This window comes from Phacochoerus africanus, chromosome X (genome assembly GCF_016906955.1).
Source record: "Phacochoerus africanus isolate WHEZ1 chromosome X, ROS_Pafr_v1, whole genome shotgun sequence".
In the NCBI taxonomy this organism is placed as follows: domain Eukaryota; kingdom Metazoa; phylum Chordata; class Mammalia; order Artiodactyla; family Suidae; genus Phacochoerus; species Phacochoerus africanus.
The window spans coordinates 87,730,658-87,746,980 of NC_062560.1; the positions used below are offsets into that span (position 1 = coordinate 87,730,658).

General features: G+C 50.7%; 1 protein-coding gene across 1 annotated transcript; it reads left to right on the forward strand.

Moving 5' to 3' along the window:
- Positions 1 to 917: 917 nt before the first annotated feature.
- Positions 918 to 15,774, forward strand: LOC125118087 (nuclear RNA export factor 2-like). Its single transcript, XM_047764230.1, has 22 exons — positions 918 to 1,064; positions 5,884 to 6,019; positions 6,074 to 6,257; positions 6,491 to 6,644; positions 7,482 to 7,565; positions 7,673 to 7,777; positions 7,894 to 7,977; positions 8,115 to 8,184; positions 8,332 to 8,420; positions 8,539 to 8,646; positions 8,823 to 8,932; positions 10,545 to 10,581; positions 10,997 to 11,065; positions 11,151 to 11,206; positions 11,347 to 11,454; positions 11,583 to 11,641; positions 11,754 to 11,869; positions 11,964 to 12,006; positions 12,546 to 12,618; positions 13,131 to 13,316; positions 15,544 to 15,604; positions 15,730 to 15,774. The coding sequence occupies exons 1-22, from the start codon at positions 918 to 920 to the stop codon at positions 15,772 to 15,774; spliced, it is 2,124 nt and encodes a 707-aa protein (XP_047620186.1).
- Positions 15,775 to 16,323: the final 549 nt, after the last annotated feature.

Sequence of the window (16,323 nt, forward strand, 5' to 3'; positions counted from 1 at the left end):
ATAAATCCGAACGTGTAACCCTTGTGCCTTCCAGCCACTCATTTAGAAACACGGTTGACATCCTCACGGGTTGCCTTATCTTGACTTTTTAGTGTTTATATTTACACGTAACAACATAAACATTCATTCCTATCTTCTTTGGTGGAACCATACTGTGTCATACAGTTTTATATCTGGACTTTTTTTTCACATTGTATCACGTGGTGTCAAAGAATATTCTGTGTTGCTTTTTGTAGCCTACCACTTAAGCCTAAACTATTTTTTGAATAATGATGCTTTTTTTTTTTTTGCCTAGAGATTGGAAATGGGGACTTAAGCCCACCCCCCACAGACTTAATCCTTCCACATGCCTGTTTCAGCCTCTGAAGTTTTCATTTTGGTTCCCTTAGATAGTATGTCAGATTATTTCCCACCAGGGCTGCCCTGTTTTACTATGGACCCCTTTCTAAGATAGCTGAGTAGCTGACACTGTAGCCTGTGCCCACACAGCCATCCATTTTCCTTTTTGGAACAACAGATGCCACTAACACACATTCAGCCCTTACTAAACACCAGGGGTTTATTAAGTACATGACCGAGTAATAGCTAACTTACTTGTGGGGCTCATCGGTCACAGGCATTTCTCCAGAAGCTTTCCGTGTATCTTCATATATACCAATTCAGTTCTCACAATTACCTCATGAGGCAGAAACTCCTACTACCTTCAGTTTGGCAGGGGGTGGGGTGGTGTGTGGGATGCAAGGAACTGAATCACCATAAGGTCACAGTCACTTGCCTTGGACCATCATTTAGCACCATTTTCCAACCCCGGTCGATCTGACCTCAGAGCCTTTGCCCAGAATCAGCAATGTGTGAGCGGCTCTGTGTTCGGACTGAAATGAGCACTGGGATGGGACTCACACAAAGTTGGATGGGCGATGACGAGTGTGGTGTCTGGAAGCAAGAAGCCCTGCACTCCAGCCTTTAGTCCAAGAGGCCCGTGGTTGCATGCTGTTCCCCTGTATGGTCTCTCCTTTCTCAGACAGTGTGGGAACTGTTTCACTGGTGTTCCAGTTGAAGGCAAAGTAACAGAGACAGACAAACTACACATGGAGAGAAAGGAAGGTTTCCAGTGCGGGGGGGGGGGGGGGGGGGAAGCGGGGGGCAGGGGGAGGAGAGCAAGTGGCCAGGGCGAATTCAGTCCTCAGAGCTTGTTACCATTTGTGGTTCATTCTCTTCCCAGTGCTCACTCTCATCTTTGTGACCCATACACCCATTCCTTGGCCGTTTCACTCTGTGGGTCAGGTACTCACGTCCCTTCTTTTCCATTTATCCTTGATTCCAAGGATGGGCCTTGCTACTCCTCTTCTGATGATAGCACCCTCTCTTTGGTCCCATTGTCCTTCTGCGCCAAAGAGCCTTGAAGCACAGCCATGTAACTGTAGGTATGTCATTAGGTAGGAGATACTTTGTGTGATGAATTCAAAATGTGAAATGTCAGGATCAGAATGACTTTGAAATGGTTTAAGCATGTTATATGCTTAAATTGGGCTCTCCTATGCTGTTAGCAAAAATGTATATTGCTATAACTATCACCAACTGTCCCTAGGACGCTATGTCTCACGTTGGAAAGCGTTTGTGTGGTTCTTCTGGGGAGCCAAAGAGCAGGGACTCAAATCTGGACCTCCTCTGAAGCCCAAGCCCAAGCTGTGCTCCACTGGGTCCTTTGGCCTCCACTGCAGGGGATGCGCTATAACCCTGGCCAACCCATGGGTATTGTTCTTTTGTTGTTGTTTTTAGGTTTTTTGTTAGATTCCTTCGGTACAGAGAACTCTATTACTTTCATAATTTAAAAAATCAAAGACAAATATGAAAAAAATCAGTGAAAAAAAAAAAAGCATACCAAGACTAAGAGCAAGCGGCAAACACTGGGCATGCGTAATACCGTGGGATGCAGAAAATGTAGAGGAGGATCCAGTTTTGGTGGCTACGCACTCACCAACATGATTTGGAACACGTGTATCTGTAACCTAATTACAAAAGCTTAGAATGCACAGCATTAACATGTGCCCATGCACACGCACACACACTCCTCCCCTGCTCTGAGACTGTGGCCGTGCTTACTGTCTGTCACAAAGCCGAGCACCCACAGACATAACTGCAGGTCCAGAACTCTTCCCCCCCCACACACCAGACATCCACGAAGAAGCTATGTCTTCTGGATTCAAGGCAAGCGTCTCCTTGTTTCTGTCACCACTTGTTTACCAACGCCTCCTTCCTGTGATCAGAAAAGCCGTAGTTCTAGTGCTAATCAACAGGGAGGGGCTTGGCTCTATTTCTAACTGTACGCTAGTGAAAAATACTTGTTTTGCAAAAGCAAGATTCAACACAGGCTAGTTTTGCAGGCAAGTCGTGAGACAGTTCTGCAGCGCAGTTTTTTGTTGTTGTTGTTGTTGTTCTTGTTCCTTTCTGAAATAGGTAGGTGTGGGTAGAAATGGCTGAGACGTGTGGATTCTCAAATGTGGCTTTGTTGACGATCCCAAATCTCCATTATACACATTCTTTTAGCGAATATTAATTCGTTGTTAATTCTGTGCTGGACATTGCCAGCCCAAGAGGACTGCTAATGTACAAACCCTGTGATCCAAAAAGATTTCTCCATCAGGTTCAAAGCAGAGCTCTCTGCAGGCTTTGTGAAGAGGCACCTGGACCCGCCCAAGCAGGAGGGACTAGGTCCTGGTCACAAAACATCATCCCAGGTGTAATCACAGAAGTCTGCCCCTGATTGCTGAAAGCTCACCGTGAAAAGAGAACCAGTACCAGTAGCTGGGAGAACACTTAGGATGCGGAGATGGACCGATAGGTGGGGACACTGACTCGTCTGAGAATCCTGGGAAATGTATCAGACCCCTGTGCCCCTCATATTCGTGGCCTTGGATACAGTCGTCATGGGGTTTCTGCGTGGAGGTCAAATAAGTCTAGTGAGAGTTCCCAACACTGAGCACTTGTTGGTTGCTGCTGGGCAAGCACTGGTTCCTAATCGCCCTGTTCCTTCCTTACCGTAGCAGGGATGCAGGTGCCAGACGCCTAGTGGCATGGCGGTGATGTCGACAGGATTCCAAAGTGGCACAGGAAGGAGCCATAGGAACACGCACGTGATGTCATAAAGGATTCTAACGGCTATTTCTTCCTGGGCGGATCAGCTAATCCGTGGTGGAGCCTGAGGGGCAACTCAGGCAGCCTGAGTGGGAAGCACTAGTTGCTTTATGATATTCTTGTGATCACCGTTGATTGTGGCAGCAGGACTGTGAGACAGGGATCACACTGACATGCAAGTGTTCAGTAAGTGAATGCATGTGTGCCTGTGCCTGTATCCACTGGGTGTGTGTGTGTGTGTGTGTGTGTGTGTGTGTATGTGAGTGGGCACATGTGTGTGATGGTCCTTTGTGGCTTTTGATCACATGCCCACTCTCCTGGGAGAGTCCCAAAACAAGGCGATGCCTGAGATTGCTTGTATCTGAATCACCTTGATGAGGGGCCTGTTTAGGTACCCGACTTAGCTGGTCAGCCTGGGGACCGCTGGAGCTGTTAGCTCAGTTTGCCGCTTTCCCCTCGGCCATGGTATTTCTGACGTAATGTCGGTCCTCGAAATGACTCTGCCTCTGCCTATACACCATATGTTGACCACGTGCCCTTACTCTTTCCATTAATATTTGATTTTCTTCCTTTTAATGATAGATTCTCATGAAAATGAGTTGGTTTCCTGGCATTTCCCAAAGGTCACCAGTCAGGTTCCTCTTTGTTGTTGTTATGGTTGACTAGTATCATTGTGCACTCGTGGCTTCTTAACATGTTGATGAGATTCAAACCATTGTTTTGTGGTGCTGAGTAAAGGAACGAAATTATTTGACTTCTGCTTTGCTGCTGGGTTGAAAACAGCCAGGTAGGGGAGCCAGGATGAACAGCAGAGGGGCAAGTTGGATGGTCATAGAATCCAGGAGGTAGATGTTGGTATCTTGGCCAGGTTGGTAGTGATGGGGGTGGTGAGAAGTGGCTCAATTCTGGACATACTTTGGGGGGGGGGGGGGCAAGGGAATTTCCCAACCAGTTGGATTTGGAGCTTGGGAGAAAGAGAGCCCTCCAGGCCACCTCCAAGTTTTAGAGACTGAAGAAGTGGCATTTGTGGGTCGAGTGCTCTCTCGCCGAGTTGAATGTCACTTCCAGTGCCGCTCAGGGCAGGTCCCAGAGGTTGTGAGTAGCGGGAGTGTCCTGACAGCGGGCCACACAGTGAAAGCAGTGACTCCCCAGAGGACTTAATGAGAGCCCAGGTCGTAATCACTACATGGAGGAGTGATCGGCAGTGAGTGGGAGAATTTCTGCTCATAAGCGTGCCATGCCCTGAGACAGCATGGAATCGTTAATGTACAAAATGTACAACACACAAACCTAGAGAACCCAAAGTGCTAGAACCCCAAAGGAAGCCGGTTTCCCGCAGTGCAGTTACCACAGTCATCCCTCCCCCCCACCACCCCCACTCCCGCCGCCCCAACCACTAGTAGGCCTATCTGCTGGTTCACGGTTTCAGTGGAATGTGGTCAAAATAAAATACCGTTAGTGAATCCACCTATGGGAGAGGTCATTGACACCATCGTATTTCTGCAGCTGCCAAAATAGCTTCCAAAGCTTTTCACGTGGTGAATTAGATATGTCGGTGGGGACAGTTTGTGGGTGGACGCGTGAATGGCAACGCAACTCCTAAGGGTGGCTACCGGGTGAGGTATAACCAAGACACTTGCTAAGCATACCTGTGGCTTCAGCAATCCAAAAAGGAGAGGTCAGAGTAAAGAATAAGAGACCAAAAAGGCCTTAGAACATGACAAAAGGATCAGGCCACTGGGGAGGCACAATGATCCTCAATGTGTGTGCACCAGGCAGCAGAGCCTCAAGGTACACAAAGCAGAAACAGATGGAGCTGAAAGGAGAGACGGCCAGGTCCATAATTAGAGTTGAGGCCCTCAACACCTCCCCACCCTGCCTCTTAGCAAGTGATGGAATTACTAGAGAGAAGTCTCCAAGGATATAGGAGTTCTGGATAACACATTACACTGACAGGATCTGCATGACAAATAGGACAAGCTACACAGTGACAGCAGCATAGGATTTTTCGCCTGAGGGTCTGTGTAACATTCACCAAACAAGTCAGACCATCTCTGGGACCCTCAAACAAACCTCAGTAAGTTCAGTCACCCACAGTGTGTTCTCTGGCCATGACGGAATCAAAGTAGAAATCAGCAACAGAAAGCAGAGTGAAGAATCCCCAAACACCTGGAAGTGGTAGTTGGCACATCATGCTGGTTGTCATTCAGCATGTCAGGTAGTAGACACATCATGCCGGTTGTCATTCGGGGCCTAGTTATGGAAGAACTGAGCTTAGAAGGAGTCACCTCCTGAGCTGAAGGGCATTTCAGGCTGGCCCTCAAGAGAGGTCACTCTGGCCACTTCAAACGGAGTACTGTAGAGAGCAGGGCTGGAGGGAGGGGGACAGTTGAGAAGGCTGCTACATGGGTCCCGCCTGACTTTAAAGCTCACGCTGCCCTGACAGAGGAAGTTGAGCTTGCTGATTGGTAGTGGAATCAGTCTGGTGGCTGGTTGGGTTTGGGAGGCATGAGAGAGAGGTCGCCTCCCAGGGATTGGTGTGGTGGTTAGAAAGCCCTGAGGGAAGATGAGATTCAGGCACCTTCCTGGCATGTGGCTGGGGTCCAGTCTAACCCAGGGACGCACACGCCTCTGTTCATTATAAATCCCGCTCTCTTGTTTTCAAAGGTTCGACACAGTTTTCCTCTCCCCCTCATCCCCTTTCTCCCCCTCCCCCTTCCTCCTCCTCCTGGGCTCCTCCCCTGCTAGTGCCATCAGTCAGAGAAGGCCCTCCTACCTGGACAGGCAGAAGGGATTCCTTTCTGGGGTGTGTGGGATGGGTCCCTTAGGGCAGGTTGGTGCTTTGCTTGCCCTACCATCCTCTTAGCCCAGGACAGGGTACAAGGTGAGTGGGCCACTGACGTGTCTTCACGCTCATCTGTTCGTTCCCCTTTTACAGACTATGACGATGTGGGTAGTTCATCTCAAGAAAGAAGTGAAGGTTGGAGTTCTTCCCCACATAGTTTGAGCAAGAGGAGCCCTCATTATGAACATGGTGGATATGAGCCTCAGCCTTCAGGGCTCCAGGAGGAGGATGGAAATGTGATGATGAGGGATGTCCAGGTGGACCCCAAAGGAAGAGAGTAAGTGACCGGGCAGCAGGGTCTGCGTGCGGCAGCCCCTGGGATTGTGCAGCTCTCCCATTCTCCATGGACCTCTTCTCCTCCTTGCCCTGGAAAGACGAAGCATGCTAGAAGTGGACCAGTGGTTGAGAAATCATCATTGTAGTCCTGGTGTCAAAGAGGCAAGGGTGTGTAAATGACTTTCTGAGCACTGATGGGCACTCGCCCTTCTTCTCTCCATGTTCCCCCTGCAGCTCTCCCTATACTGCCCGACGTGACAAGAGGAGAGTAAGATGGCACAGTGAGGGCCACATCCATATTACTGTGTGGAGAGATAGAAAACTTCTGGAGAGAGAAAAGGGGAAGAACACACAAGACAGAACCCTGTCGAGCTGGTTCAAGGTCACGGTGAGTAGCTTGGCCAGGTCTGCATTGGAGAGGACGTTCTGGAACCCTGTACAAGGAAGACCACATTAATTAAACACATTATGTTGCTTTATTTGGAGGAAGGCTTTCCTTTTCTTTTTATTGAAGTACAGTTGGTTTACAACACTGTGTTAGTTTCCAGTGTACAGTATAGTGATTCGGTTGTAATTTGTTCTGTGTGTGTGTGTCTTATTTTTTGTTTATTTGTTTTTTGCCTTTTTTTTTTTTTTTTTTTTTTTTTTTTAGGGCCGCACCCATGGCATATGGAGGTTCCCAGGCTAGGGGTCCAATCGGAGCTGTAGCCGCTGGCCTACGCCAGAGCCACAGCAACGCCAGATCCGAGCCACGTCTGTGACCTACACCACAGCTCACGGCAACGCCAGATCCTTGACCCACTGAGCAAGGCCAGGGATCAAACCCGAAACCTCATGGTTCCTAGTTGGATTCGTTTCCACTGCGCCATGACCGGAACTCCTTTATTTTTTGAAGATTATACTCCATGATAGGTTATTACGAGACTGGCCGTAACTCCCTGTGCTGTACAGCAGATCCTTGTTGTTTATCTGTTGTATGTATAGCTGTTTGTATCTGATAAACCCACATTCCTGAAGCGCCCCACCCCCTGCTCCCAGAGGAGAGCTTTCAAAGGGAGAGGGAGTGTGTTTAAAGAAATCCACATGGGCAAAAACATAAGAAATCATTGCCAGAAGCCCTTCCAAGCTTAGCAGAAGGTTGGAAAAGAGTATTGGGTTGGGTCTGTTCTCCAGCCTTCATTCCATGCCGTCTCTCCTCTGTCTTATCCTTTCTTATCACCCTCAGATTCCCCGCGGGAGAAAGTATGACAAGACATGGCTAATGGACTCGATACAGAGCCGTTGCAGTGTTCCTTTCACTCCAGTGGATGTAAGAGAGGATGGCGGAACCAGATGTGTGGGCACAGAGAAGTGGGGGGAGCCCGCTGACCAGAAGGCTTTGTCCTCCAAACTTCTTGTTGCCTCTGCCTCCTGCAGTTTCACTGCGTGAAAAACCAGGCTCGGTTCTTTGTCCAGGATGCTAGCACTGCCTCTGCATTGAAGGATGTCAGCTATGAGATTTGTGACAAGGACAACCGAAAGGTGTGTGTCGAGGGCATTACCTGTACCTCATCCTGGGACAGGAGGACAGGCCAGGGGCTGGCCGTCTCCTCTGGAACTAGAGTTCCTGGTGCTTACCCAACCTTTCCCTCCTCCAGATACCTATCATTGTCAACCCCTCTGATGTTGTTCCCTACTCGGTGCACAATAAGTTGAAGCCAGGAGAAATGGAGCAGCTAAAGGTAATGCAGACTCAAGGCGTGCTGTGTGCCAACACTCAGACCCACCTCTTCTTCCTCCAGACCCTTGTTCCCCTTGCCCCCAGTTTCCCTTGTCCCCACCACAGTCTCAGTGCAGCTCTCTCCATCTCTCTCTGCAGCTGACCTTGCACAAACGCTATAACGTTTCCCAGCAAGCTCTTGACCTCCAGAGGCTCCGCTATGACCCAGGTGTGGCTGGCAGCAGTTGATCTAGGGCGGGTGAGGGCAGAGGGGTCTTCCTGGAGGGAGACTTAGGGATGGTAACATGGGGAGGGGTTGGTGCTGGCCCCGGACCCCACTCGGCCTTCTGAGTCCCACCCCCTCTCCTCCCTGAAGACTTAACGGGCCATGATATTGATATAATTCTGAATCGAAGAAACTGCATGTCTGCCACCCTGCAGGTCATCAAAAAGAATTTCCCCGAGGTGAGTCTGTCAGCCCTGGGCTGCTTTTAAGGCAGGGTGTGGAGGGGGTGGGGTGGAGGGAGGTTGGTCGCCCAGGCCCTAGGAGGTATCCATCACTCTAACTCTTCCTCCCCCAAAGCTGTTGTCCTTGAACCTGAGCAGCAACAAACTGTACCGGCTGGATGGCCTGTCTGACATTATACAGATGGTCCCCACGGTCAAGATTCTGAACCTCTCCAAAAATGAGGTGAGAAGAGGGAGCCAGGTCAAAGTTGAGTCGAGAGTGGGGGTGGTGGCCATCAGAGTGGTGACGAGGGGAAGGTGAGGGGACCGGTGGGGGAGGGTGGGGGCTGGGGTGGCAGGGATCCGGATGTCTCTCTTTCCCTGGGATTCCTTGTCCAATTTCCTCCACGTAATTCTCAGCTGAAGTCAGCCTGGGAGTTGAGCAAGATGAAAGGGCTGAAGCTTGAGGAGCTGTGGCTGCAAGGGAACCCTCTGTGTGGCACCTTCCCAGACCAATCCACCTACGTAAGGTTGGTGAGAACCACTGTCACCCTTCCTGGGGACCTTTTTCCCCTGGGAGCATGAACTGCCCCCTGAGAATGCATGTATGCAGAAAGCTACGAGCCTCGTCCTCTGGAAGGGTCACGGGCCCCACCTTCTGCTCTCTCTGTGTCCCTCACCTGTGAGCAGTTTCCTTGCTCTGACCTGCTCACCTCTTCAGATGCTCTGGGATCTGTTTCCCGACTCTGCCCCCAGCATTCTCTACCATGTCCTCCCGAGAGTGTGCTCCAGGAAGCAGGGCTCCCTCACCTCCCCAACACAAGGAGTGACTGGCCTTGTGCCAGATGCTGGTGCCCTGGACTGAGAAGGGTCCTCCAGCCCAGGGCCTCAAGCTGAGACAGGCCTTCCTACTCTGTGCTGAGATGGGGCTTCCCTCCCCCGTTCTGAGAGGGGCCCTCTTTCCCTTCCTCCGAAAGGATCCCCCCTTCCACCCCGGGTTGACATGGGGGCTTGCCTGCCCCAAGCTGAGGGCTGAGGTCCCGGGCAGCTCTTGTCATGACATCCGTTCCTCCAGCCCAGTGGTAAGAGCTTGACCTTCTTGGGAGAAAGCAAGGTTCTTTGAGTCAAGGGGCCAGAGGTGGGCCACCACCAGTGAGCAGAGGGCTTCCCGAGGCAGGAGTGGAAGGCAGAGAGCAAGGGCGGTGGAAGAGACAGAAGCACAGGCCTCCCTGGGCTCTTGCCCCTCCCCCATCCACACATCATATCATCCTGTCTGGTCCTTCAGAGGAGCCCTGGGTAGCCTGAGACAGGTATGATTCCTCGGGTAAAGAACCAACTAAGACAGGTGCAGGGGCCATTGGGAGGGAAGATGGCGATCATAAGAGGGGACCAGAGACCCTCAGCCCCTATACTGAGCTGGGAACTGACCCTTTACTCCTCCTGGGGAAGGTCTGCCCCCGAGGCTACTCCGTTTCCCATGCCCAGGTCAGACTGAGCTCGTGCAGGTGACAAAGCTTCAACCGGGACCAGTGGGGCCCCAGGTCAACATGTGCATATTTTCCCTTCCTATTCTGGGTGCCTGGGCCATTCCAGGGGCTGCAGCAGGAGAGATTTCTTTCCTCTTTCTTCTGTCTTCTTCCCTCACCCACCCCCACCACCATGGGAGAGCTTCTTCCCCTTCTCTTTGCTTAGCTTTCTGTCCCAGGCTTGTCTCTATGCCCCTGCGTCTCTCTCATCTCTTCCCCTCCCTTTCTGTCTTCATCCCCTCCATTTCCCTCCCTGCCTCCTGAGCCCTGGCTCACTCAGCTCCCTGCCCAAGCATCCTGGGCCATCCCTGGGGGTGTCCTGGTCCTGGCGGAATCCTGGACCCCCAGTGAGGTGGCCGAGCCCCGGGCTCCCACCCCCTTCCCTCTTCTCTCCACAGCCTTTGGTGGGGACCTGGAGGGAGGAAGGGGGGAAGGAAGGCCTGGAGCATGGGATTGACATGCTGCTTCTTGTGGCCCTGGAGAAGGGAGTCAGGGCAGTCTCGGGGGAGCCCCCGGGGGGGAGGAGAGGAAGGAGAGAGAGAGGGAGAGACAGAGGGAGAGAGGCTTCATAACCCTGATCTGCCCATCACGTCTTTCTATTTTTGGTTTTGGACAGTGCCATCAGAGAATGCTTCCCCAAGTTGTTACGCCTGGTAAGTGCCTGTGTTCATCATTGTGTCTCACTTACATAGGTGACCTCTGCACCTGCCCTCAAGCCCGGTGGGTCTTGCCTACATTACATATTTGCATCGGACCCTTAACCATTTTAGGGCAGAAGGACTTCTGAAATAGACATGGGTATACTCGCTGGAAAAATATCCGTAAACACACACACACACACACACACACACACACACACAAAAATTTGCATATAACAGTAGATGCTTCCCTCCTTAAGACCTCATGATCAAGACACCCACTGTAAGCTTGTCCATGGAATGAATTTCCGGGGCCCTTTGACATCTGACCTCTGAACTCACCCTCTGGGGGGCATCTTCCCCCCCCGCCCCCGCTCATCCTGGGCCAGCTCCCCGGTCTCCATTGCTGACTTCCTCTTCCCCTCTCCAGGACGGTCAGGAGTTACTGTCACCAAGTATCATTGACAATGATGCTCCCTATGTGCTAAAGCCCTGCAAGGTGAGGAAGAGGATCAAACAACATTTGGGGTATTTGCAAGGGAGGTTTTATCAACTGTGTCACCTGAAATGTCTTTGGATTCCAGGAAAGCTATAAAGGATCCAATGAGCTGAAGAGTCTAATTCTACAATTCCTGCGGCAGTGAGTTTCCCTGGGAATCTGAGGAAGGGGAGGTCCAGCACAAGCGAGGCCACCCATGTGCAGCACTGCTTCTGGGAGGTTTCAGGTCTCCTCTGAGGTCCAGCCCACAAGGATGGACCATCCTCCTTGCTCCTGCACAGGTATTACTTGATCCATGACTATGGAGACAGGCGGCGTCTCCTGGGTGCTTATCACAACGAGGCCTGCTTCTCTCTGACCATTCCCTTCCACCCCGAGGACCCAGACCCGTGAGTATCCCAGCTCACACTCTGCTCCCGGGCTGGCAGGCCATGGGGCTCCCCAGCAGACACAGGTCAGCTCCTGCAAACCCCCACACTGGCCACACCCCCACATCCTGTTCCCCCTTTTCTCCTAGAAGCAGCTTGTACGAGTACCTGGAGGAAAACAGGAATATGAAGAAGCTCAAGGACCCCTGTGAGTGGAGGACAGGAAGACTGGGCTGGAAAGGGGACCGTGAGGGGTCAGTCCTTTGACCCAGGGCATGTGGGGCAGCCATGACCTTCGCTTACTTCCCCTCCCCCTACAGATCTGAGGGTCCAGCTGCTGAAGCAAACAAAAGGTGACATTGTGACCTCCCTCTGTGTGTTGCCCAAAACTCAGCATGACCTCAGCTCCTTCGTGGTGGACATGTGGTTCCAGACGGTGAGCGTGGGTTTCCTCCCTAGGGCAGGGCCAGGAAGCCACTGCAGGCAGGAGGTTTAGGTGTTGACTGAGCACCCAGGCTCTTCCCTTTCAGGAAACGATGCTCTGCTTCTCCGTCAACGGGGTGTTCAAGGAAGGTAGGTGTGTAGCCGCCTCCCCAGAGGCCCCAGTGAGCCCTCCCCATGGTGGGGCTCCCTCTCAGAACTCTCCCAGCTCCCTGACCCCTGCCTCCCTTCCCGCCCCCTCTGGGTTCTCCAGCCCTCACTCCTCCCACAGACAACCCAGGTGTGACCTGTGGTCATGCCCTCCGCCCTGCACACACTGGGTGTTGGGGACCCAGGTCGTGGGCTTTGATGGCTCTCATCCCAGATCCTTAGTCTGGGAACTTGGGCCATTGCTTAAACCCCAGTTTCCTCCTCTGCAAAGTGGGGTGATAATGTCCGCCTCCTGGGCAGCTGTGGAACATGCATCCCGTGGACTTGTGGAGTGGTGGTCGTGGGGCCCTGTCACTGGAGCAGACTGCTCCTACAGTTGCCCTCCCCTTCCCAACGCCCTGCCCACTCATGAACAAGTGCCCCCTCAGCCTGAGTGTCAAGTCAGACCCTGACTGGGGACCCCATGGGCGCATGTGTAAAACACATGGGGCTCTAAAGGGTCCTGTTGTTGGTCGTTGCAGTGGAAGGCCAGTCTCGGGGCTGTGTTCGTGCCTTCACCCGAACCTTCATCACTACCCCTGCCACCTCTTCCAGGTGAGTGCCGTGTTGTGGGTGGGAACACCCATCTCAGCCTGGGCTCTGGGTGGGACTGTGGAGGTGCAGACCTTAGGTTTTCTCCATATTGTGGAAACCCCAGCCCGTAACTCTGAGGAGCAGTCTAGCCTAGTGGTGAAGAAGAGCCTGGGCTCTGGAATCGGAACATGGGTTCTCTCCTTGACCCAACACTCACGTGCTGTGTGACCTTGGTCAAGTCACATGCCCTCTCTGTAGCTCAGTGACTTCCTCTGAAAATGGGGATCAGACTGTCCACTCCCTGGGCTATTGTAAAGGGTAAATGCAGAATCTACCATCTAGTGAAGCTGGTAGACAGTCTCCAAAGTGGGCTCTGTGGGAGGGGCAGAGGCAGCCGTCAGGGAGCCTGGAGGACAGATGCAGGAGGGGTATGGATGGAATCTGGTTCCTGGCGGGCAGTGGGAGCAGGATCATCATTGCAGGTGCAGGCTTGTCCATCCTTCCACCCGTCTGAGGGCCCATTTTTCCTCCAGTCTTTGCATCGTGAACGACGAGCTGTTTGTGAGGGAAGCCAGCCCCAGCGAAACTCAGAGTGCGGCCTTCTTCATCCCAGTGCCTACAGCTTCTGCCAGCTCTGTATGCACCCTCTCCCAGGAGCTGCAGGAAGTGGTGCAGGCTTTCTCTACCCAATCTGGGATGAAACTCGAGTGGTCTCAGAAGTGAGTGCTGAGTGTGCATGGGAATGGGGATGGGTTGGAACGGCAGGGGAGTGGATCATGGAAACTCTCAGGGGATTTGGAAAAGTAACTTTCTGGATATTTTGCTTCCAAAAGCACAAAGTGACCCATGAAAAAGAGATCATACTATAATAAATGTAAAGGGTTTTTAAGATAAAATAATGTTCAGTGACAGTCTCTTATATATGGAACATCCGAAAGAATCCACAACAGAAAGGGGAAAAAAAAAAAACCCACTAGAACTAAAAACCAAGTTCACCAAGGTTGCAGAATACAAGACCAATGTACAAAACTCATTTGTGGAGTTCCCATCATGGCTCAGTGGTTAACAAACCCAACAAGTATCCATGAGGACACAAGTTTGACCCCTGGCCTTGCTCGGTGGGTTAAGGGTCCAGCGTTGCAGTGAGCTGTGGTGTAGGTTGCAGATGACGTGGCTTGGATCCGGTGTTGCTGTGGCTGTGGCTGTGGCTGTGGTGTGGGCCGGCAGCTACAGCTCTGATTCGACCCCTAGCCTGGGAACCTCCATATTGCCACAGGTGCGGCCCTAAAAAGACAGAACTCATTTGTATTTCTGCATACTTGCAATGAGCAACCCAAACATGAAATTAAGGAAACGGAAGCCCAGTTACTATAGTATCAAAAGAGTGAAACACTTTGATACAAAAGAAGCACAAATCGCATACTCATACTGATACTCCGGAACCTGTAAAACATTGTTGGAAAAAGTAAAGAGGACCTAAACGAATGCAAAAACACTCCATTTTCATGGGTTGGAGGACTTACTATGATTAAGATGGCAGTACTATCCAGAGCAAACTAGATTCAATGTGGTCTCCATCAGAATCCTTCTTTGCAGAAACTGACAAGGTTGTCCTCAACTTCATGTGGAAGTGAACCAAAGCAGTCTGGAGAGAGAAGAACAAAGTTAGAGAACTCACACTTCCTAATTTCAAAACGTGCTACAGAGCCACAGTAATCAAAACTGTGCAGTACTGGCATGTGGACAGGGTATGAATCAGTGGAATAGAACTGAGAGTTCACAAATAAACCCTCACATTTATGGTCAAGCGATTATCAACCAGACAGAGTGCAGAAAAAAATCTGATGGGGAAATAGTAGTCTTTTCAACCAGTGGTGCTGGGACACCCAGATACACACATGCAAACCAATGAATTTTGTCCCCTGACTCACATACCATGTACTGAAAATGGATCAAAGATCTAAAAGTAAGAGCTAAGACTATAAAAATCTTGGAAGAAATCATAGGTGCAAGTCTTCATGAATTATACAACCATCTCTTACATATGACACCAAAAGCACAGGCAACCAAAGGGGGAAAAATAGGTGAATTGTTGACATCATCAAAATTAAAAGCCTTTGAGCATCAGTGCACACTGTCAATAAGGTGAAAAACCCACCAACAGAATGGGAGAAGGAGTTCCCGTTTGTGGATCAGCAGAAACGAACCCGACTAGGATCCATGAGGATGTGGGTTTGATCCCTGGCCTCACTCAGTGGATTAAGGATCCAGTGTTGCTGTGAGCTGTGGCGTAGGTTGCAGAAGCAGCTTGGATCCCGTGTTACTCTGGCTGTGGCTGTGGCTGGCAGCTGCAGCTCCGATTCGACCCCTAACCTGGGAACCTGCCAACTTCCATATGCCACACCTGTGCATTCTAAAAGGAAAAAAAGGGGTGGGGGGAGAAAATATTTGCAAATCGCATGCCTGACAAGACTATATGACAACCCTTGCAACTCAACAATAAAAAGGCAAACAACCCGGTTTTTTCAAGTGGGGAAAGAACCGGAATAGATGTTTCTCCAGAGAAGATGGAGACCAGAAACTTGTACTTTAAAATTTTTCCTTTGTTCTTTTCTTGAACATCTTTCTTGATCAGTGTGTGTGTGTGTGTGTGTGTGTGTGTGTGTGTGTGTGTGTCTGTCTGTCTGTCTGTGTATAATTTATAAAAAAAAATTCCCTTGTCGTTCTGCACAGATCTACTTTTCTGCCTTGAATTCCAGTGGGCATGAATGCTAGTGATAGATGGTTTGGTTTTCTCTGAGCCTCTCTTCGTCATGACACATGGTGCTTGTCATAGTGGTACATGTGTCCCAGCAAGAAAGTGGCATAAATTTAGTGGTGGCATTACAGGTCAGTGTGTCTGTACTGTGATACCAGTGGAGATCATCTGTTCTTCTCCCACTGCAGGTGCCTTCAGGACAATGGGTGGAACTACACCAGAGCTGGGCAAGTCTTCAGTATACTCAAGGTGAGGTCTGGGGATCAAGTAGGTTAAAGAGGGAACTCCCTCTCTGGGCCTTTGGGGAGGACAAGGAGGTGGAGGCTGGGGGCCAGGGAGCTGGCTCTTCTGACATTCCGACTTCTTCCCTCCAGACCGAGGGCAAGATCCCAGAGGAGGCCTTCAAAGAAATCCCCTAAAAGGAGCCCTTGGACATCATCTTTGTCTTCATCCACATCATCTTTGTTTCTCTTTTCCCAGCCTCAGGCCACGCCCATGACTGGGGCTGGAGGCCTGGCCGACCAAGAAGGCAAAGTTACCTTGTAAGCCAGGTAACATAGCCACCTGAAGGGTCAGGTAGTCTGTGTATTTTACCCACTCATGATTGCTGTTTATTTTCATAATAAAGAGTGATGTTGCACATTGTACGTTGTGTGTCCTGCATCTCTCTTCCCTGCCCCAAACATGAGCCAGTTGGTCCAGGACAGAAAAGCCCTGCCCGCCTCCCTGAGGAGGAGGCACTTGCTAGCCCAACAAGTGGGGTTTGTATACACTTTTTTCCATTTGAAAACGTGAAGTTTCTGTACAAAAGTAAAATAATAATGGGATAAAATGGGAAAAAGACAGTCTCTTCAGCAAGTGGTGCTGGGAAAACTGGACAGCTGCATGTAAATCAATGAAACTAGAACACACCCTCACACCATACATGAAAATAAACTCAAAATGGCTTAAAGACTTAAACATAAGAC

Coding starts and splice junctions, on each gene's coding strand:
- LOC125118087 (XM_047764230.1), top strand. CDS start 918: ATGACGAGTGTGGTGTCTGGAAGCAAGAAGCCCTGCACTCCAGCCTTT. Junction 8,421..8,538: donor TCAAAAAGAATTTCCCCGAG/GTGAGTCTGTCA, acceptor CCTCCCCCAAAG/CTGTTGTCCTTGAACCTGAG. Junction 11,207..11,346: donor ATTCTACAATTCCTGCGGCA/GTGAGTTTCCCT, acceptor GCTCCTGCACAG/GTATTACTTGATCCATGACT.